At 35.8% G+C, this 22115-nt stretch overlaps 2 protein-coding genes across 3 annotated transcripts; one reads left to right on the top strand and one right to left on the bottom strand.

The window, feature by feature from the left end:
• The first annotated feature begins 1806 nt into the window (after positions 1–1806).
• On the top strand, positions 1807–10717 carry LOC133797338 (uncharacterized). The gene is made up of 18 exons (XM_062235215.1): positions 1807–2412; positions 2528–3047; positions 3153–3416; positions 3539–3630; positions 4230–4436; positions 4528–4938; positions 5953–6131; positions 6288–6381; positions 6488–6544; positions 6979–7113; positions 7245–7316; positions 7594–7707; positions 7829–7990; positions 8246–8374; positions 8458–8559; positions 8663–8742; positions 9501–9650; positions 9918–10717. Exons 1-18 carry the CDS (start codon positions 1903–1905, stop codon positions 10498–10500), a joined length of 3861 nt encoding a protein of 1286 aa, XP_062091199.1. The 5' UTR covers positions 1807–1902; the 3' UTR covers positions 10501–10717.
• Positions 10718–10975: 258 nt separating this feature from the next.
• On the bottom strand, positions 10976–16828 carry LOC133797340 (3-oxoacyl-[acyl-carrier-protein] synthase II, chloroplastic-like). 2 transcript variants are annotated; one of them, XM_062235216.1, is made up of 14 exons: positions 16076–16827; positions 15290–15495; positions 15006–15209; positions 14537–14647; positions 14349–14444; positions 14203–14248; positions 14011–14090; positions 13515–13583; positions 13183–13267; positions 12720–12874; positions 12561–12641; positions 12308–12367; positions 11626–11789; positions 10976–11365 (listed from the first exon to the last, which is right to left on the bottom strand). In XM_062235216.1, exons 1-13 carry the CDS (start codon positions 16476–16478, stop codon positions 11673–11675), a joined length of 1713 nt encoding a protein of 570 aa, XP_062091200.1. In that variant the 5' UTR covers positions 16479–16827; the 3' UTR covers positions 10976–11365; positions 11626–11672. The 2 variants fall into 2 exon arrangements, with proteins under 2 accessions (XP_062091200.1, XP_062091201.1); XM_062235217.1 differs by lacking the exon at positions 10976–11365 and adding an exon at positions 11390–11549 and having other exon boundaries at positions 16076–16828.
• Between the last annotated feature and the right edge of the window lie 5287 nt (positions 16829–22115).

Raw genomic sequence — 22115 nt, 5'->3', positions numbered from 1 at the left:
TGGGAAAAATAGTGATATTCTGGGAGTGGTAGAATTAACTGAGAATTATAAGTGTTATGTGGGAATAGAGTGGCTAATGACAATTTTGCCCTTGAGGGGCTTTGAGAGAAAAGTTAAAAGGTAGGGTTAGTTTGGTCATTTGAGACCCTTGAGCTGAGCCTTTAGTGAAGAACGATATGCATCCCTCTCTCTCTCACTTTCTCTCTCCCGTTTCTCCCTTTCTCTTCCTTGTGTGGGTGTTTATTGAGATTTTGAGACAAACTTGTGAATTCAAGCTTGGAGGCAAAGCTCAGAGGGGATTGAAGTAATTGGGAGAGTCTACAAGCTGTCAAGCTAGGGGAACAACAGGGAATTCGAGATTTTTCAGAGGTAAACTCAAGTTTTGAAGTTACTTTGAGTTTGAAGAGAGTTTGAATTTTGAGTTTGGGTGAGTTGTTTATAAGTTTTAAAGGTTGTTTATTATGTTCCTGAGTTGCTCAGACCATTTTCATGGTCGAACTGGGTCAAAACTGTGTTTTGGGACGGATTTTAGGGATTTGCGAGTTCTGGAATCGCAAGGAAATTATGATTTCGCAGGGTCGCGTCATGGTGCTATTCTTGGGGCGCCGCGACCCGCATGAACTCGGTTGAGGCAAGGGTGCCTCGAACCACCTTAGCGCCGCAACGCTTGGCGGGTTGCACCGCGATGCAAGTGTAAGGGATTTTTGGGTCTAGCTCTTTGTCAAAGTCAAAAATAAGGTTTTGGATTACAAGAACCCAAACCTAAGGGCTCAAAAATGGGTCTACTACCTTATTTAGTAGAATTCAAGGTCCTAAAGGCTAGGACTTGGTTCGAAAGCTTTTATTAGTTCGATTCTTGATGAATATTCCTCGTTATGGTTGTGACTAGGTCGTACTACTAGGCTCGAGAGGAAAGGATCACACTCATGGTCATTATATTTGCATGCTGAGGACTTGAGGTAAGAAAACTACACCTGGACTGAGCTTAGGGCTTGAGCCACAGTTATTGAACGCGGTCATCGTTTTGGCCAAAAATAAGTTTTCGTGATTTCATCGCAAGAGCATCGAAACAACATCTATTTTGCATCGAAAAAGCATCGTTTTGGCCTAAAATAAAGTTTTCATGATTTTATCGAAACAACATCGATTTTGCATCGAAACAACATCGTTTTGGAAAAAAAATCAAGATTTCATGATGGCATTGCAAAAGCATCGAAACAACATCGATTTTGCATCGTTTGATTGTTGGCCAAAACGATGTTTTTTTTTTATACAAAATCGATATTGTTTTGATGCTCTTGCAATTCAATCATGAAAACTTGATTTTTTTTTGCCATAACGTTGTTTTTTCAATGCAAAATCGATGTTGTCTCGATGCAATCATGAAAACTTGATTTTTGGCTAAAACGAATAAAAATCGATGCTTTACGCTAAAATTTGACAAAAACTTTGGAGATTCATATCTTTTCACTCAAATATCATTTTTAGATGATTTTTTTTTAATTTTTGGTATTTTTTAAAGATCTACAAGATAATGTAAAATCTTAAAATTTATATGTAAAACATACAATTATTTAGAGGGGGAAATGGGAGAGGCAATTGGTCCAATAATTACAAAATGATATATTTTGAGGATAGATAATTATGGGAGCATGTATAATAAATAGTAGGTATTATTATGCATAATATGTGATATTACCCATAAAAAGATGAATAATAATTATATAAACTTTGGTTGCTCAAAAAAAAAAATATAAACTTTGGTATTTGTCGAAAAATATATGCATAAACTTTGTTAATATTAATTTCAATGCCCTTTTAATTTGAATTTATGTCACGCCTTGGGACTCCATAAACCCTACTCCAATTAGGGTTTCTCTGCAACTCGTAAGGCTACTCACCATGGAAGGCATTGAGCTAGAGGAGGGGCTTGCGCGCCCTTTCGACGAACCCGTCGACGACGGAGACTTCTGCAATTCGATCCTCACGCGATTCAGTGACTCCACGCAAGAGGAGCACCAACGCCTCTGCGCGGTCATAGGCGCCATGTCCCAGGAGCTCAAGGACCAGAACATGCCATCCTCCCCGGTGGCTTACTTCGGCGCTACGTGGTCGTCCCTGGACCGTCTACTATCCGAGCCCAATCCGCCGAGTCACGTGGTCGAGTCTCTCCTCACAATTTTCTCGCTCCTCCTTCCCCGAGTCCCCGTTGCTGTCGTCAGGAAGAAAGGGGAATTGATTTCGGGCCCTATGGTTCGTGTTCTTCAGTTGTCGTCGTCAACACTAGGTGCCATAATCGCTGGGTTGAAATGCATTACACATTATTTGATCATCAAAGAGGCCTCCAACTGGTCAGACGTGTCTCAGTTGTATGGAATTTTGCTGAACTTCGTTACGGATTCGCGCCCTAAGGTCAATTACCCATTTTTCAAATATTGTTTTCTTTTATATATTTTATTTCAAAATAAATAATGTAGTTTTGGGTTCTGAAATGCATATGCCAATTTGCGAATTGGGTTTTAAACAGGTTAGAAGGCAAGTTCAGTTGTGTCTTCGTCATGTATTGGAAAATTTTCGAGGGAAATCTTTGGGGGCACAAGCAAGTGAAGGGCTTAGTGTTTTATTCAAAAGGTTTCTTCTTTTTGCTATGGATTCAAATCCGAATAGCAGTGACGGTCCTAAAGGAGCCCTGGAGGTCCTACACGTTTTGGACGCTTTGAAAGATTGTCTTCCTCTTATGTCAACCAAATACACAACCGAGATACTTGAACACCTTAAACCTCTTCTCGCAGTGCATCAACCCATTTTAACAAAGCGCATAACGGATTGTTTGCTTTTGCTCTGCCTCAATCCAGATTCTGAGGTTTCTTCTAAGACACTGCTTGATGTGTTGTGCTCACTAGCTCTTTCTGTCACCTCTAATCAGAACTCAGTGGATGCTATGACATTCACTGCTCGTTTGCTTGATGCTGGAATGGTCAAAGTTTATTCTTGTAATAGACAGCTTTGCATTGTTAAACTTCCTGTAGTGTTCAATGCTCTCAGAGGTCTGTCAGAGTTTTATTTTTTAAACTTTTTCAAGCTTAACGGTTTTATTTAATTTATTGTTGGGCTTTATGCATTACTTTTCTGAGAGTGGAATTTTGTGGCAGATATATTGGCTTCTGAACACGAAGAAGCTACACATGCGGCTGTAACTACATTAAAGAATTTGATACATAAATGTATCGATGAAAGCTTGATAAACGAGGGCGTGGATGAAATTAAAGTGATGAGTTTAAGTATGGTTTCCAGGAAGTCTGGGCCAACCATCATTGAAAAAGTTTGTTCAACTATAGAAAGCTTACTTGGATATCATTACTTTGCTGTTTGGGACCTTTCATTTCAAGTTATTTCATCACTGTTTGATAAGTTAGGTAATATTATTGCTTTGTCTGTTACTTTTGTGTTTTGTTTATGATCTTCTACATCTCATCTTTTCTGATTTTAGATTAATCTTGTTTATGGAGAAAACCTTTATATATAATTCTTCTTGCAGGTTTTGATTCTTCTTATCTTATGAGGGGAATCCTCAAGAGTTTGGCAGATATGCAGAAGTTGCCAGATGAAGATTTCCCTTTCAGGAAACAGGTATAATTGTTATTTTAATTCCTCAAGTAGACTATTTAACGTTGTTATCCTTTTTGCGTTGCTGTATCTATGGTTTAGTTAGATTTTTACAACTTATGTATCAGCGAGGGACTGTTTTCCTTATTTGAAATTTTGTCACAGACGTGCAACATGATTTGATGGCATTCAATTCCAAATTTGGTGATCAATTTTTTTTTTCCTTTCAAATTAAAGATAACTATTGATGAGAAAACAAAAAGGAAGAGTATTTCATTGACTGTATTCTTTAGTTTTTGTCCGGTGCTTTGAAATGTTTTAATGTAATATTATTGTTGTTTTGACATGTTTGTGAGTTGACTAACTTTTACGAAGACCTTATAAAATTGATAGCCATGATTTTCTTGTCTTTCATTTGTCTCTTTGTACTGTACGTCTTTAAGTTTTCATCTAGGTCTATAACAGCTGTGTGAAATATGGTGTTTCTTGTTGCAAGTTGGATTCGCTATGTTGTTCTTGATCTTAGGGAAAAAAAAGAGACTGATAGAAAGATTATAATGTAAGCTGTTTGTTAGTGTGTTTACATCTCTGTAGCCTCTATTAATGATTTCATTACAATTCAGCTCCATGAATGCCTTGGAACAGCCCTTGGTGCAATGGGTCCTCAAACTTTCTTGGGCCTTCTACCTCTTAATTTAGAGGCAGAAGACCTCACAGAGGTGAATGTTTGGCTCTTTCCAATTCTGAAGCAGTATACTATTGGTGCTCACTTAAGCTTCTTTATGGAAATCTTGGATATGATTAGACAGATGAAAATAAAATCTGAAAAGGTTTGTAAACTTTTCATATCCAAAATGCTCATTTGTTTTCTTATTGATCAGTTTACAAATTTGTTATTTATTTATTATTTTTTTATGGCAGCTTGAGCTACAAGGACGTGTTTATTCTTCTAGGGGTGTGGACGCACTTGTATACTCTTTGTGGTCATTGTTGCCCTCTTTTTGCAACTATCCTTTTGATACTGCCCAAAGTTTCAAGGACTTGGTGAAAGATTTGTGCAGTGCTCTTAATGAAGAGACTGATATTCGTGGAATAATATGCTCCAGTTTGCAGAGTCTTATTCTACAAAATAAAAAAATTCTGGACAATAAGAATGATGAATCTGATTTGAATGACTCTGAACTTGGTGCAAGACAACATGTGATGTCTTACTATACCCCACATGTTGTAGCAGATAATTTAAGTGCGTTGAAGGAATCTGCTCGTGAGTTATTGCCTGTTCTATCAACTGTTTTTCTCAAATCTAGCAAAGATGATGGAGGCTCTTTGCAGGTACTCGTTCTATCTATCTCTATGAAACATTTGGCACACTATCAGTTTGAACTAAATTTTATTTGTTCTCGATGACTTTTATCATGTGGTGGAACACTGGAACATCCGTTTTGTTCTTTAATATAAAGCAACCTTTAACCCATGAGAGGTAGGGCATAACAATATTATTATTATTTTTTATTTGAAGCAATTGTTAAGTGCAAGGGGTAGGTTACTAGGTTGGACCATGGTTTGCTCATGATGTTTGGGTTTCAATTTCTCATGAAATATCTAGAGTTTCATGCCTTGCAAAGAGCATAGGTTCAACAGGTCTCATCATGAAAAAAAATATGTAATAATTATAAAAGAAATAAAAGCAACTGTCTGTTGCTTTTCATTAACTGGTGCACTATTTAGAATGTACACGGAATTGATGTGATTTATTTGTTTTCTCTTCCCACATTGACATGTAAGTATTAAAAACTGTTTACACCACTGGGTCATCTTTGTACATGTCATTCCTCTGCTTCTTCCTGTTTTCCCCCTTTTATCTATTTATCACCTGAGAGTTAACATTAATTTAATAAATTAATACTGCTAGTTTGCTTCTCTAACTAGTATTTTCACTCCGTAGATGTGGTTCTGCAAAACAATTAGGTGCGAAGTGAATGTTGATTCCCTTTACCCCGTTTGGTTGGGGAAGGAATGGAATAGAATGGAAAAGAATCCATTTTCATTAATTTCTATATGGAATGGCTATTCCGTACAAAAATAAATGGAAAGACCATTCCAGTGCATAATTAAAAAAATATATTACTTTCTTCTAATTAAATTTTGTTCCATTCCTATTCCCGTCTTTGTGTACATTACTCCCAACCAAACATTATAATAATAAAATTAAGTGTTTTTTTTTTAAATTTTTTTAAAAGAAGCAATTCTCAGTATAAAAGTCGCTTAACTTGTTGCATGTATGTATTATGACAACTTTGATTTTAAAATTTAGGACTAATTATAAATTTTCCTATTTCTGAACAGTCTGCCATAGGCGAGTTTGCTTCGATATCAGATAAAGGAGTTGTATCAAGGTTATTTAAGAACACAATGCATAAGCTTTTGAAGGTCACTCAAAATGCTGGAAAAACAGAATCTTCAAAGAAGTCTGATACAATGGCAATTGATGAGCCATCAGATGAAAGTTCGCCTTCAGCTATGAGGTTCTTATTTTCTTTACTCTTGCTTTATTTTTTGTCATTTCATCTTCAGTGTTAGGTCATATTTATAACTTGGGTCTTTGTGAACCTATTTTGTGACTTCAAAATCAAATAACCGCAGTTTCTGTTAGTCTAGTAACTTCTTTATCTTAACTACAGGGGAAAACTACTTGACTTGGCTGCTTCACTTTTACCTGGTTTGAATGCTGAAGAGGTTAAGCTTTTATTCATCGCAATAAAGCCTGCACTACAGGTTTGTCCATATGCCTGTATTATTTTGACTTGGTTGTCTATGGAGGGAGCTCCTTTTCTCTATTAAAGTGGCAAGGAAGCAGTAACTTTACTATCTCTGACCGCAGGATGGTGAAGGATTAATACAAAAGAAGGCTTACAAAGTCTTATCACTTATTCTCAAGGTATGCAAAAAGCTTTTTGAATTGCATGAATATCACTAACAATTGCTAATCATGTTCGTCCATAGAACATCTAAGGGGGTGTTTGGTATGAGGTTTGATTTGGTGGGAATGAGAATGTCAAATCTAACCCTGGTAAATTTATTTTTAATGGGTTGGTGGTTTGTGTTTTCAAGTAGTTCCATTTTTTAGCTTGATTTGAGGGTAATCTTAACCTTTTAATACTTGAGTTTCACATTCCCTTAATCTAAAACCCCTCTAACTCTACTCTCACAAACCCAAACCTCATACCAAACACTCCCTAAAGGGTACATGGATTTCTGATTTTAACATCTGTTTGTAAAAGTTGTCATCTCATGTGGACAATATTTTATTATTTTTAGTAGATATATTGTAGTTTACTAACTCTTGGTGTTGTTGCACTGTTTATTTGGCAGACTAATGATGTGTTCCTTGCTTCGAAGCTTGATGAGTTACTTCAACTTATGATTGAAGTGCTGCCTTCATGCAATTTTTCTGCAAAACGCCACAGGCTTGATTGTCTGTACTTTTTGATAGTTTATGTATCCAAGGTCTGTCAATGATATGTATCAATTTAAGATGCACTAATGCATCATGATATTGTTCAGTACAAAAATTGATCAAGGTTAGAAATTTGATAGTATATATGCCCAATTCCTTAAACTCGTGCCTTTGTATATAGGTTAATACCGAGCAGAGGCGGCGTGACATCATAGGGTCATTCCTAACTGAAATAATACTTGCACTTAAAGAGGTAATATTTCATTATCGTGTTTTGTTTAATTAATAAATTGAAACTGTGATGTCTGCATGTCAGTCATTCTGATAGCAGTCTTGAAAGTTTATCAACATGATAGCAGGTGCCATGTAGGCATTGTTATCCTCTTTTTTAAATGCATATTGCATTGTTTGTGTGCGTCATTTTAGATACTGAGAATGTTTGGGATTTTATTATCTCTTCCTATAACTGTCATGATGTAGATTGTTCCGTACCATTGCAAACTCTCTGAAATCTAATATTACTTTTGCAGGCTAATAAAAAAACGAGAAACAGAGCGTATGATATTGTAGTTGAAATTGGCCATGCTTGTGGAGATGAAGATAAAGGAGGGAAAAGAGAAAACTTGAATCAGTTTTTTAACATGGTATTGTTAATTGTCTCGTAATTATGTAATCTTTGTGATGAGCTGTTTTGTTGGTCTTTTGGTAACTTTGTCATGTTGCTGTTGTCCATATAATAAAAATTTATTTATTTCATTGTCACAGGTAGCTGGAGGCTTGGCTGGGGAAACCCCTCATATGATAAGTGCTGCAGTGAAAGGCTTGGCTCGATTAGTTTATGAGTTTTCTGATCTTGTTTCAACTGCCTGCAATTTGCTTCCATCCACATTTCTACTCCTTCGAAGAAAGAACAGAGAAATAGTCAAAGTTTGTTTCCTCTCACCTACAGAATTCAATAACACTATTTTTGAAAGCCATTTAAAATCATATGGTTTAATTATTTAGGATTGGTTATTTGCCTCATACTTTTTTCCATCTAGGAAGATGATGAGTATTCTTTTTAACATTTCCATTAATTGTTTTTGCTTGGACTCTTCTATCCATTATTGCTTATATATTAATTGCTCTCTCTCTCTCTCTATTTTTTGGGCCTGAATATTGCTTTATAATTTTACTATGCAGGCTAATTTAGGTTTACTGAAGGTTCTAGTGGCTAAATCAAAAGCCGAGGCACTTCAATTACATTTAAAGGGCATGGTTGAAGGCTTGCTGATGTGGCAAGATGATACTAAAACACACTTCAAAGCTAAGGTTGATTAAACTCAGCATGCTTGTGCTTTATTGAACTAGTGGTACAAATTCTTGACTAATTGGTCATTTTTCATTGTTTTCAGGTTAAGCTTCTGTTGGAAATGCTAGTAAAGAAATGTGGACTGGATGCTGTCAAGGCTGTGATGCCTGAAGAGCACATGAAACTACTTACCAATATACGGAAGGTATGCTTAATTACATAATTTTATAATGATATTTGCCGGGCAAGTTTTCCTAAAGGAATTTGTGAAGATATTTTAATCTTGTTTTATTATTACTTAAATTCAGATCAAGGAACGGAAGGAGAAAAAACTGGCTGCTCCATCTGAGGAAGCTAGATCTCATTTCTCAAAGGCTACTACATCCAGGTACTACATCATAGTTAATGTTTTCCACCAAAGCCAATAGTAAATTATGCCCCATTAGTAATGGAAAGTTTAAACTCTCTTTAATTTGGGTTACATGCACTACGAAGCTTATCTAAAGTTTCCCTCATGTGCAACACTAATATATTAATCTGTAGCCAAACTACCACCTCTGCTCTGCCATACAAGTTGAGCTTTTTAATTTAATGTTTGTGGAAGGACTATTTTAAGGTTGATAATCGTGGCACTTAGCTAGTGCTGTTAGAATGACGAAGAGGACAAAAGTCCAAGAACTGTGCTTGTCAATTGCTACAGTGTGGATGCCATCAAATAGATTTTTTTATAATATATGCATCATGGGCCTTGGCCACAAATCAATTCATCTGAAGGGTGGATTCTATTTTGAAACTAACATATATATGCATGTCTGGAAGAGTGTTTCTCAGGAAACAATTAACTGGAGAGAAATGCATTTCTTTAAATGTTTCCCAACTGTTAAAACTAAGCCGTCGAAGTATCTTTTGCCTTAGAAAATAATTTTAAAGTGGCACATTCAAGTAATGTGAATATTGTTATTGGTAGAAAAACAGTAAATGTTAACATTGATTATTGGTTGTAACTGTTCTGGAAAGGAAGGGTAGTATCTACATCTAATTGTAAAGTTTGTGATGTGGAAAATGCTGTGAAATGGCTATTTTGTGGTTTGAAGACTCTCCGGTTCACTTAGACATATTTAAGTTTTTTTTTAATTCTCATTTCAGGCTGAGCAGGTGGAACCATACCAAAATATTTTCTGATTTTGGTGACGAGGAAACGGAAAATAGTGATTTAGAGTACATGGATGACCTGACAATTTCTGGCAGGCAGGGAAAGGCTTCCTCACAACTCAAATCAAAAGCATCTTTATTGCGGTCAGTTGTGATTTAATGTTTATGATACCTTGGTGTATGTAAAGATTTCTGGAAAGTATGTCCAATAGTTGATTTGACATTCTTTTCAAATCATAGAGGGTTAAAACATATCAGAATGTTGAAAGTGAAATCTAACGCTTAGGATTTTTTTTTTGCTCGAAGCACTTGGGAATTTAGTCTGTAAATTCTGCGCTTTTAATTTATTTTGATGACAAAAGCCCAGAATTAGAATGAATAAGTAATAGATATTATTTACTTATTTTTCAGGTCTAGAACCAGAGGAAATAAGAACTTGCCTGGACATTTGGTTGGTCAAATAGAAGATGATGAGCCACTTGACTTGCTTGATCGACAAAGAACAAGATCAGCTCTTAGATCAACGGAAAACCTAAAACGCAAAAATGTATCAGAGTATGAGCCAGAATTTGACGCGGATGGGCGCATGATAATACAAGAAGAAGGAAAGCCAAAAATGGAAAAACCCTCTGATCCTGAATCCGATAGGAAGAGTGAAGCAGGTAGTCGTCGGTCTACAAACTCAAAGAAGACTCAGAAGCGGCAGAAAACATCAGACTCTGGGTGGGCTTATACAGGAAACGAGTATGCTAACAAGAAGGCTGGTGGAGATTTGCAGAAGAAAGACAAGCTTGAACCATATGCATATTGGCCACTTGATCGCAAGATGATGAGTCGTAGACCAGAGCACCGGGCATCTGCAAAGAAAGGGATGGCTAGTGTAGTAAAGATGACAAAGAAGCTTGAAGGCAAAAGTGCCTCTAGTTTGCTGGCCTCTGGGGGCTTGAAGTTTAAGAAGAGCCATAAGAAAAGCGGTAAGAAGAAGAGCAAGTGAGGTGGCTCCCTAGTTTAGATCATTTCCTTGAATCAGATTGCTTCAAAAAAAATTGTCAAATCAAATAATTAGAGCGGTTCAGATTGTAATCTTACTTCCCGATTTTTGACACTGTTCGTCGATGAGTGGTCATTAATTTATTAATTTTTTTACACATTTGGAGTACACATTGTAATTATAATGTTGTCTTGCCATGAGTTTTGAGATTTGTTTTGCATTATATAAATCCTTACAGTTTATGAAGACAGTATTCATGCATAATTCAAGAGGAATTGATTGGCTTTCAGTTGGAAATGTGAAAAAATTGTACTGCCGTTAGATTTATGACCTGTTTTGCTCAAAAAGAATAAATATACATATAAATGTACCATAAAATGAACGAAAATCCGATGGTCACATCTCCAAGGGGTAAAATCAAGGAAAGAAATGGATTTTGTTTAGTGCATTTTGGGTGGTCTATATATAAAACCCAACAAAAGAAAAAAGTTATTTTTATCCTACTTTTCTCAAAATGTTGTCAATCTCATCGGCCATCTACCTGTATGAGGCAAAAAAAACCAAAGAAATACCAGTATTGTATATTAGCCTTAGTCCAAACATATAAGCTAACATCGATTAGATCACAAGCCTTGTATGGGCTCTACTTTATGAAAATAGAAAAGAGAAATTTAGACAACAGTAGAAAGCAAAGAGTGTTCCAATGGGTAAAATATTGTGAGCTCTGTATCTCTCTCATTTCCATTCAGCATGGGTTGTCTTTGATACTTCTATTCCTTGTGGCTGTGGAACCAAATTTGGTTAGCATTGTAGTATGCACCCATTCCAACCAAAGAGAAGATCAGATACAAATGCGTTCTATCAGGAACTGCAAGACATAGCCACCCCATTATTAATATCCACTTTAGAACCCAAGACACGTTGTAGTTTCATTTACAAGCTTTCCCTAAGTGAAATAAGCTCATGCTTTCCTACATTATGAATCTATGATATTCATCATGAATCTTTTGCTTCTCAGTGTTCTTCCTTTAGACGAATTTGAAAGTCGGACACTAAATCATTAAACATGTAGCTCATCAATATATCAAGTCTCCTCAGAAAAGAATAGGAGATAGTTTGAGTTCATACCTTGAGCATGATTACATCAAGGTAGGGGTAGCCCAATTGGGTCTGTTCTATTCAAAAGGAGCAAACAAGATTGAGGAGTTATGACCCCCGAAACCAAACGAATTTGATAGTGCCACTTTAATGTCTAGCTTCTCTTTTGTAGACCCCACTAGCAAATTCTTATCCTGTAATAGCACAAATTAGATAATCAGAAAAGTAACATAAAACATATTTCATATGCACTACCTCCTTTCAACCCCTAGTATCTAGAGGTATTTTTACCTTCGAATTTGAGAGTTATTGTGATTCTTGTAGGACTAAAAAATTGAAGAAAATCGGTCAAAGAAGTGCATAATTTAAAAAGTAGGACAATCTTGTCTACCAATATGCATGTCGCCCCCAAGTCTCCTTTAAAGATATAATAGAGAATTTTCAAATCAAATGGATGGGTATATTTGTCCACTAGGGGAACAGTCTTTCAAACTAATTATCCGTTTTGACTAAAATTTTGTCAATTTCCCCTCTGAAGCCACAATTTGCAACAGTTTTGGAATAATGAAGGAATAGACCAAGATTAACAAAGCGGGACATTTGTCCAAATAAACCCCATATAATCACATGCTTGTATATTATAAACAATTGTTAAGTTCTTGTTGGCATGGTAACATCACAGCTGAAAGAAAGACTGGATAAGGTTACATACCACACCGTCATCTGGATTTTCCAAGTTGATATTGGGATGAACCCATCCTGTTTTTATTGCCTGTGAAAAAAGAAACAAAATATCATGTCAAACAAGCCACCATCATTTCATAACCAAAGGCCTAATAATTTTTTTGCATGTCCATTGAAGAAGTGAAATTCAAAATTTTATTCAAGACAGACTAACATTTCATTACAAAGAAAACCATAATATCATTACTATTACCAGTTGAAATTATCACACAAAAGAATACCTGAATTGTTGCAACAGCTTCCACAGCGCCCGAAGCTCCAAGAAGATGACCAATCATGGATTTTGTTGAGTTTAGCTTTAACTACAAGAGATAGAATTTTTAGTTTAGCGATAGGATTAAAAATATGGGCAGATTACTTGTACCATGCAATCAAGTTACCTCTGCATTCTTGCCAAAACAATGAACCAAAGCGTTGTACTCCTTAATGTCTCCTGCTGGTGTTGATGTAGCATGAGCATTAATGTAGTTTACATCTTCCTTAGACACTCCAGCCTGAGTTAAAGCCTTCTCTATGCAGAGTTTAACACCAGCACCTAATGTAGGTGGGAAGGAGCATGACAATAAGATCAATCGTTCTTAGTAGGCATACTTATATTAAACTCTCAAATCTCATAAAAATATACCAAACAAGTCAAAATTAATTTAGAACTCTGTCCCCCCCAAAAATAAAGAGAAAACTAAAAATGAGAAAGTCAACAACTTCAGCCAACTTTGTCCCAAAATACCATCTATGAATATTTTTACGACAACAAATATAGAACCAACGAAAGTCTCTTTCTGTACACGTACATATGCATCACACTCATGACAGAAGATTGTTATTTCAGACCAAACAAATTACCATCTGGATGTGGCTCAGTCATGTGGTAAGCATCACATGTGAAGCTTCCACCAAGAAATTCTGCATAGATTTTAGCACCTCTCTTCTGCAAAATTATAAAACGTTGACTAAAATTGGAATAGGTGCTCAAAAAGACGTAATTTTAGCAAGTGGGGAGAGAGAGACTAAGCTATAGAAGCCAAAAGGAAATAATGCTACAAGAGTTAGTTGAGCTCTATATTACTAACAATCTATAAAGTGTCTGACCCTGTGATAGTGCAGACCAGAGGGCAAGAAACAAAATGCAGAATCAATGCATCATTGCCATGTATTTATCGAGTTGAACAGAATACCTTGGCATGCTCTAATTCTTCAAGAAGTAAAACTCCAGATCCTTCCCCCATAACAAATCCATCCCGGTTCTGTTCAATAATGAAAACCACAACTCATGAGAGAACGTGAGAGAGATAGAGAGAGAAATAGTAAAAGGACCAGGACTAGAGTTTCTTTTCCCCTGTCAAATTGTCAGAAGCAAAAGCAGTCAAGAAACTCAAATCCATATTGATCATTATGGCCTTACAAGTTACAATTTCTTTTTCAAAATAAAATACATAACAACAATTTTAGGAACTTCTTATTTACTAACAAAAAAAAGTAAAATATACAAGCAACGTGATGCATGATTCTGGCTAGATTAATCTTCAAGGCATTATTTAAGTTACCTCATTTGCATCACAAACTAAAAATGATAGTACGTCAAACTTATAACTTCAATTCTGTTCTTATATGCAACCAATGATCATAGGTTCAGGAGGGCATGAAAGAGAGAATATTTTAAAAGAACATTACAGTGTCCCAAGGACGTGAAGCTTTGGTTGGATCACTGTTACGTTGTGAGAGTGCTCGGCAAGCCACAAAGCCTCCCAAGCCTGTACGAGTTTGGTAGTACAAAACTAAGATTAATCCATTTGTAAAAAAAAAAAACCATTTTTTTAGAAGAGATGACAAGTAAACAATACGAGATAGGGAAAGAAAACATACCAATAGGTATAATTGCTGCATCTGAGCCACCACAAAGCATCAGATCCTGTATAAAGGTTTAAGTATTATTCATTGTAATAATAATTACAACAGACAACCTTGCAGTAATTATTGCAAATAACTAGCAATAGAGGCCAAACACTTACAGCTTCACCTCTAATGATGTGGTTTGCTGCATTCAAGATACAAAAGTTGCTGGTAGCACAAGCAGTAGAGATTGAATAATTTGGACCCATCCATCCCTGCAATTCAATGAATAAAATTGGTTAGTACAAAACTCCAGCAGTCATCAGGGCATGCCATGATATCGCAGCAATATCAAATTCAAGCAGACCAGATCCATTGCAAGCATGGCAGAACCCATATTTGTAGTTGCAAAAGGTACACAGAAAGGATTCATCTTCCTGTACGAAATCCTTAGAGCTTCAATTGCATCATTAAAAACCTGTTCAAAATAAACAAAATTATCTAATTAGCTTGATAAGTTGATGTAAAAGAAACTGCATCCATGTCCCCATCTACATTGAGGTTTCGAATGAGCCCATAAGATAGGACTTTAACACTGCTAGAAGATTTTTCAGATGATCGCACTCTAATAAGAACAGAGAGATGAGATAAGGCTACTTTATGTTATGTCACATGAAAATCAATTATAATTTAAAGCTTATTGTGAAATAATCTCACACATTTCATGTTCTTGTGGCACATCATATGAAGATATATACGTAGTATATGCACTGGTCCATTCAATCTAAGGTCTCTATTCTCATTGTTTACTGTACAAACAAGAATGATCAGTTTACCTTCATGCCACCCATTGCTGAGCCAATCAAAACTCCACATTTAGTCTTGTCTAACTCATTCATTATGTCTTCAGTAATTCCACCATCAGCTAAGGCTTTCTTGCCAGCAGTAAGCATGTAGAGCATAAATTTATCCATCCTCTTGGATAGTTTTGGTGCAACCCATCCATCAGTTGAGAATGACTTTATCTCTCCTGCAATTCTCTGAAGAGAAAGAAAATAATCAGAATAATACATAAGTCAGAGCAAGCACCAGCTAAAGACATATTCACTATATGATTTACCGTTGGAAATTGAGCACAATCAAAAGTCTCTATCTCACTTATGCCACTGACACCCTCGAGCAAATTATTGTAAAAGGTATCCAGTTCATGACCTAGGGGAGTCACCACGCCCATCCCTGTTACAACTACTCGCCTCTGCTTTGTAAAAGGTTTCTTCTTCGTAGTAACCTCCTCGGTGGGTTGCACAGCTACAGAAACTGTCTCCCCTGAGATTGGAGGGTGGAAAGGTAAGACTTTCAGCCTCTATGTAATCAGTACGTAATTGTATGCTTATGCTAAGCGACAAGCTTATTCTACTACAGCATGTCACTAGTATCCAAACCCGGTTGCATGTCAGGCAATTTTTTTTGCTTAATATATTCGTCTCCAAATACACGAGGCAACACAATTTAAGAGAGGTACCAAATAAAAATAAAATTGTACTGGAAAACAAAATCCTTAATTTCCTTCAGTTCTCTATGCAGCCAAATGAAATGTAACTCAAGCTGCAGAATATATTTCAAAGTTTTGTTTATTCTTTTAGATATAAACTATATTAATTAGAGTAGCTCCAAAACAAAAGACTGCATAACGCAGGCAAACAATACACCAAGCCTTGGGCCTCGTGAATAACCAAACAGACCTGAAAAGTCTCGAAAATTTTCTCTCTAAATATACAATCAAAAGGACAAAGAAATACACAGCACAATCAGCAATAATAAGAAAGAAAGATTAAAATATATAGATACACATATACAGTTGCCGCCGGTAAAGTAAAACTGCACAACATTGGTGAAAAATAATTACCAGAATAGGCAGCTCGGTTTATCCGCCTCTGCCTGCGATTGGTTGTAGAAACAGCTTTGGATCTGAAGAGCGAGGAGAATCCATTGGAGCTTAAAGAAGAGAGTCCACTAGAGTTGTAGTAGTCATTACAGGGCTCAAAAGCGAGGCAAGAGCTCATTAAACCTTGAATGCTGGATCCACAAAAGGACGGAATCATAAATCCCCTCTTGTTGAATTTAGAGCTCCCACTACTGCATTGAGCCGAGACTAGCTTCCTCCTCCGAGCCCACTTGCTGAGTCTCCTCGACGAGTGAGACATAGATGGGGTCGAAGAGGAATGGTCCCTGTCGCACGTGACCGACGACATGCAAGCCGCCGCAACAAGCCACGTGCAGAGAGGAGATGCAACTGAGGAGGTCGCCATGGAGAGAAAGACCCAGATGGTAAAATCGAATACCCAGATGAAAAAACTCGATTTTTAAGCGAACCCCGCCACTGGAAAGGGAGCTCAGAATGGTAATCTAAGCGAATACGAAGTGGGATTTCCAAGAGCGATAGGCACAGTGACTGTTAATGTAATGGTGAGGAAGACGAAGAAGCGAATGGAATAGAGGGTCGCATTCGATCTTCTCTCTCTCTCCTTTCTCTCTCTTTCTCTCTCTCTCTCTCTCTCTCTCTCTTTGAGTTATTTATTTGAAACCGTTCAAAGACGCCAAGTTTTGGGCAATCTGAGTCGTCCTCTGAAGTTAAACGCCAAGTGCTCTCCCTCACAGTGTTCCGTTCTGAGACACACACACTATATTACAAATATACAAAAACATCTATCACCAGAATAATTATGTATATATATATTAATATTAAAATAAAATAAAACAAGACCTATATATAATAAATAAATAAATTATTACATGTACAATGTGCCAAGGGCTGTGACATTTTTTTATTCTTCAGGAGAGAAAATTAAAAAATATGCTTATTTATTTAGTAAATATATTATAATATATAGAAATTTATTTTTAAATTATTATTATATGTAAGAACTGATAATAATTTTGGACGGCTGAGATTGCTCCAATCAAAACCAATTATCTTAACAAACATGTTATTGAAAAGGATCTACTCCTTTTCTTAGGGCAGTAGGCAGTCTAATTCGAAATTAGAGTCGACATGACTTGAAAAGACTATAATACCCCTCATTTTGTACTTACTGGGTTTATAGAAAGAATTAACATCACATGCATTTATAATGGGATATTTACAAGAAAGTATCGCATTAAGAAGTAGAATATTCATTGTACCACCAATTTCACCCTCTTTTTCAATTCCTTAATATTTTTTTTAATAGTCTTTTGGTGATGGCATATTCCAATATGTTTATGACTATTTTGTACTAAAATATATAAAATAAAAACAATGACAAATAACCATGTAGCCCCTATCATTTAGAATGAGTTGTCATTTATCCCATATCATTAGGCTATTTGTTCATTTATCCCATAATATACAAAAGTGTTTCCAATTTGCCCCATTTATCAATGTTATAAACGGAAACTAAGTATATTATTTATTATGTAAATGAAGTAAAAAAAATATTTATTGAATGTGCTCTTTATAATTTCTTTTTAGTAATACACATGTAGAATGGAAATAGACACATAAAAAAGCATAATTTGTCACACAAAAATTTATTTTTTTATTAATTTTGTCTGCTTTTATTTTGTTTTTGTCAAATTATAGGAAAAATTATATTTTATTAATTAAAATTTTAAAACCACAATACTTATTTTAATATATTAAATTAAAAAATTAATTAAAATTTTAAAACTACAACACTTATTAAAAAAATTATATATATCTACAAATAATTAATAAAAAAACATATATAAAATTAAGGTTGTCAAGAACTACAAAATGACCCTTAAAAATAACTTGAACCATAACTAAATAATTTTGTCTAAATATAACTAATAATAATAGTTCATGAAGAATATGTCATGAATGAAGCTCCAAGAATACACACAAGGAAAAAAAAATAAAGGTAAATATTTATTTGGTACACTGTGTTTTATCGAAATACAAATTTTGTATCATATATTTTCAATAATGCTCTTCTAGTATTTTGTAATTTAAAATCATACATATTTGATACCCTAAACTTAAATTTAATTGATAAAATTTTGTCAATTCGGCTAAACTGTCATCAATTATATAGATTTTAAATTCAAAATTAATTACTTAATTATATATAACTAATAATAGTTTGATCATATTAACAAAAATTTATCGATCAAATTTGAGTTCAGGGTACTAAATATGTATGATTTCAAATTACAAGGCACCAAATTAGCATTATTGAAAATCTAGGGTACCAAGTTCGTATTTTGACAAAACACAAAGTACCAAATGAGTATCTACTCAAAGAATAACAACTTAAAAAAAAAACTTCCAACAAAAAACAGCCATAATTTAGACAAAGTTATTTAGTTATGCTATCATTTTTTTAAAGGGTCTTCTTGTAGTTCTTTACAACCTTAATTTTATATATGTTGACAAATTATATTTTTTATGTATTTTTTCCATTCTATTTGTGTATTACTAAAAAAGATATGAAGAGCACATTCAATAAATAATTACTTATTTTTACCTCAATTACATAATAAATAGTATATTTAGAGTTTTGTGTATAAAATAGTCAAATGGGACAAATTAGAATCACTTTTGTATATTATGGAGAAGTGAACAAAAGTAAAATGATATGGGTTAAATGGCAACTCGTTCTAAATGACTGGACTAAAGGGTTTATGAAAGTATGTCAATTGACCACAACAGTAATTGAAACAACAATGGTATATTCAGAATTGATTAATGGGTCTTCTTTCTCCTATTTGGGAATAAAAATCCATTTATTTTTAGGTAAATAAATTTAAATATTAACCATCAATTATACCTAAAAAAAACTCTATTAGTCAAATTAAAATTTATATACCCGACAATAATTGTAATGCCCCAAATTTCCTAATAAGGTTTAGGACCTTGATTAGGAGGGTCATAATTGATTTATTATGGTATTTAATGATTATATGCATGTCTATGCGAATTATATTATTATATGATGGTGAATGCATGCATATGGGCTCATATTTTAATTGCAATGGCATTTTGATAATTTGACCGTTGGGGGCGTGATTGTGTAATTTCATGCATATGGGTGAATTATAAATTTTACCACATTATATGTGGATTGGTTCGAGCCATTCGGCATGAGACGATCATGGGAATGCAAGTTTTTGGTCTAGTCATAACGGGATTAAGTTCGGGTCTCAGAGTGAGTCTCGGGGTAATTTGGTGATTAGAACGTTGCCGGGAATTAAAGGGTAACGGGATGTGAATTATTGGTATTTGAGAATATTGAGATTAGCGGGAATTTGAGAGCGTTAATTATGATTAACGGTATAGGTTGGAAAGGATAATTTTGCCTTTGGGGTAGCTTTAGGAACCTTAAGTGACCTAGGGGTATTTATGTCATTGGATTGGATTTATATGGACTTTAAGGCTGTAGAAAAATAGAACCAAAACAGAGCTTCATCCTCATCACCTCCTCTCTCTCCCGTACATGTTTTCCCCTTTGCTTTTCTTTGAATTTTGAGAGCCCAAATTGAGGAGTTAAGCTAGGAGATCAAAGGTGGGAGCTTAGGAACTTGGTTCAGCCATTAAAGAGGATTCAAAATCGAGTTTGAGGTAAGTTCCAACCATTAGTTTCATGGTATACTCTGTTTTGGCTTTGAACTTTTAGCTTGTGAATTCTTGATGGAAAGTTTGAATTAATGGAAGTTTAGTTGATGTTTAACTTGGGTTTTGATGTGGATGAGTTGTTGATGATGTTTAGGGGTTGAATTGGGTGTTAGGTTAGTGTTTTGGGTTGGTTTGAAGGGTTGATTTCAAGGGAAAATGCAGGGGAAGTCGAGTTGGTGCGTGCTGGTTTCTGGGCTGTTTTGCGTAATGAGCCGCGGCATGGCATAGGTGAGCCGCGGCCCATGGTGCTTGATAGGGTAAGGCCGCCTCTGTTTGAGGGGCGCGCCGCAGCGCAGCTGGGGAGGGCCGCAGCCCATCAGGGTAGACTTGGTCAGAAGTAGGTTTTTTACTTGGGGATGCTAGCTTAAGGCCTCGGGGTCGGTCCTACTACCTGGTTAAGTGTGGATTGATGTCCCGGAGGCTAGATATTGGTTTGGAAACCTTTGCTTTCATTTTCATTGATGGTATCCTATAATTTTGGTTATGACTAGGTGACCGTTAAAGGACCAAAGGACTGATCGTTCTCAAAGGTCGTTTCTTTTATTAATTCTTGCTCGAACCCAAGGTAAGAAAACTGCACCCCATATGTGACATGCATGGTTATGATTGATGCATGTTGGATGTTTAAACGTAAACATTGATAGCATGATGAATGCTTGGCAATTTTGCCTATTTGCATATGATTATTATTGAGGCATGCTGGTTGGTTTAATGTGATGCATGTGATGCATGAGAAACATGTGATTAGGGCATGCCATGAACGATGAATATGAGATTGGTCAGTGCTTGAGTCTTTGTGTTTGTGCATGATTATAATTATGCTAGCATCTGTTTAGTAAGCATGCTGAATGCCCTATTCTTGGATAATTGGCATGTGATACACATTGATAACATTGCTTACCTGTGCATGGTACTGACTAATTAGTCAGATTTGGCAAAGGTGCTAGTATCAACTGTGAAGCTGTGACTCATTAGTCAGGTTCGGCAGTGGTACTGGGCACTGGTCACGTTGCACTGGCTCATCAGTCAGAATTGGCAAAGGTGTTAGTATCAACTGTGAAGCTGTGACTCATTAGTCAGGTTCGGCAGTGGTTACATCGCACTGACTCATTAGTCAGAACGGCCTTAGCGTGTATCACGCAAGCCATCAAAGATTAGATCTAATCGACTATCAACATTGAATGACTCAAAGAGCATTAATGCCAGACCGAGCTCAAGGTCGATGAACATTATAAGCGCTTGAAGGCTAGAGGCTTACCCAACAGCCACCCTTCCATTTGAATTAGTGACTTGCTTGTCAGTCACTCAGTATAGTTTACCAGGACCTATTGAAGGCTAGAGGCTTACCCAACAGCCACCCTTCCATTTGAATTAGTGACTCGCTTGTCGGTCACTCAGCATGGTTTATCGGAACCTCAAGTGCTGCGACACTCATCTGATTAGGATTGACTTGATAGTCCTCCAATCAGAAGGCCAGGACTTCTTATCCTAGATACCCCAGCATCTGTTTGAATTCATTTGCATGCTGAATAGAGCTATGAATGCTAGGCATGCCAAATATGATTTGATATCATGATATGACGGTTTATGAGCATATGAGTTTTCTTGCTGGGCCTCGGCTCATGGGTGCTTTGTGGTGCAGATAAAGGCAAAATGAAGCTGGACCATCCTTGAGTTGGAGAGCTTAGGTGATGATGTGTACATATGCAGCTGCTCGACCAATACTTGGGCGAGGTTTGAAAGTGGAATTAGGGCTGAACCCTGTTTTGCGGCTTAGAACGGCCTATTGTAAACACTTTCTTGTAATAAACTCTGAAATTATATTTTTGGGATCCCAATATATATATTAAACGTTCTAGTAAAACGTTACATCTTAACCGAAATTTTTAATCCCTAAACCGCTAATCACACTTAGTTACACGTTTACAGCCAGACGACTCGATTAGCGAGTTTAGCACTGTTTGCAATGTGCACTGTAGCGGTCCCTGGAGTTGGGGCGTTATAATAATAGTTTGCTTTCACATGACCAAAATAAAATAAAGATTGTCACTTCAAATATTACTATGAATATGAATATATGTATTTGTATGTATATATTGGAAATATTTATAATAATGTACGTTTTTTTATCCTATCGGTAGAACATGATCTTATTCTACGCAATTAAATTAATTATAATTCTAATTTTGTTGTTATATCAGTCCTAAATAAACCAATCACTGAAAGACTATGATGACATGGCATGGATCAAGCCAGCTCGAATTGGTCA

This window comes from Humulus lupulus, chromosome 8 (genome assembly GCF_963169125.1).
Source record: "Humulus lupulus chromosome 8, drHumLupu1.1, whole genome shotgun sequence".
Classification (NCBI taxonomy): domain Eukaryota; kingdom Viridiplantae; phylum Streptophyta; class Magnoliopsida; order Rosales; family Cannabaceae; genus Humulus; species Humulus lupulus.
Note: the sequence above shows the minus strand (reverse complement) of the source record. Positions and strands in the feature narration are given on the sequence as shown.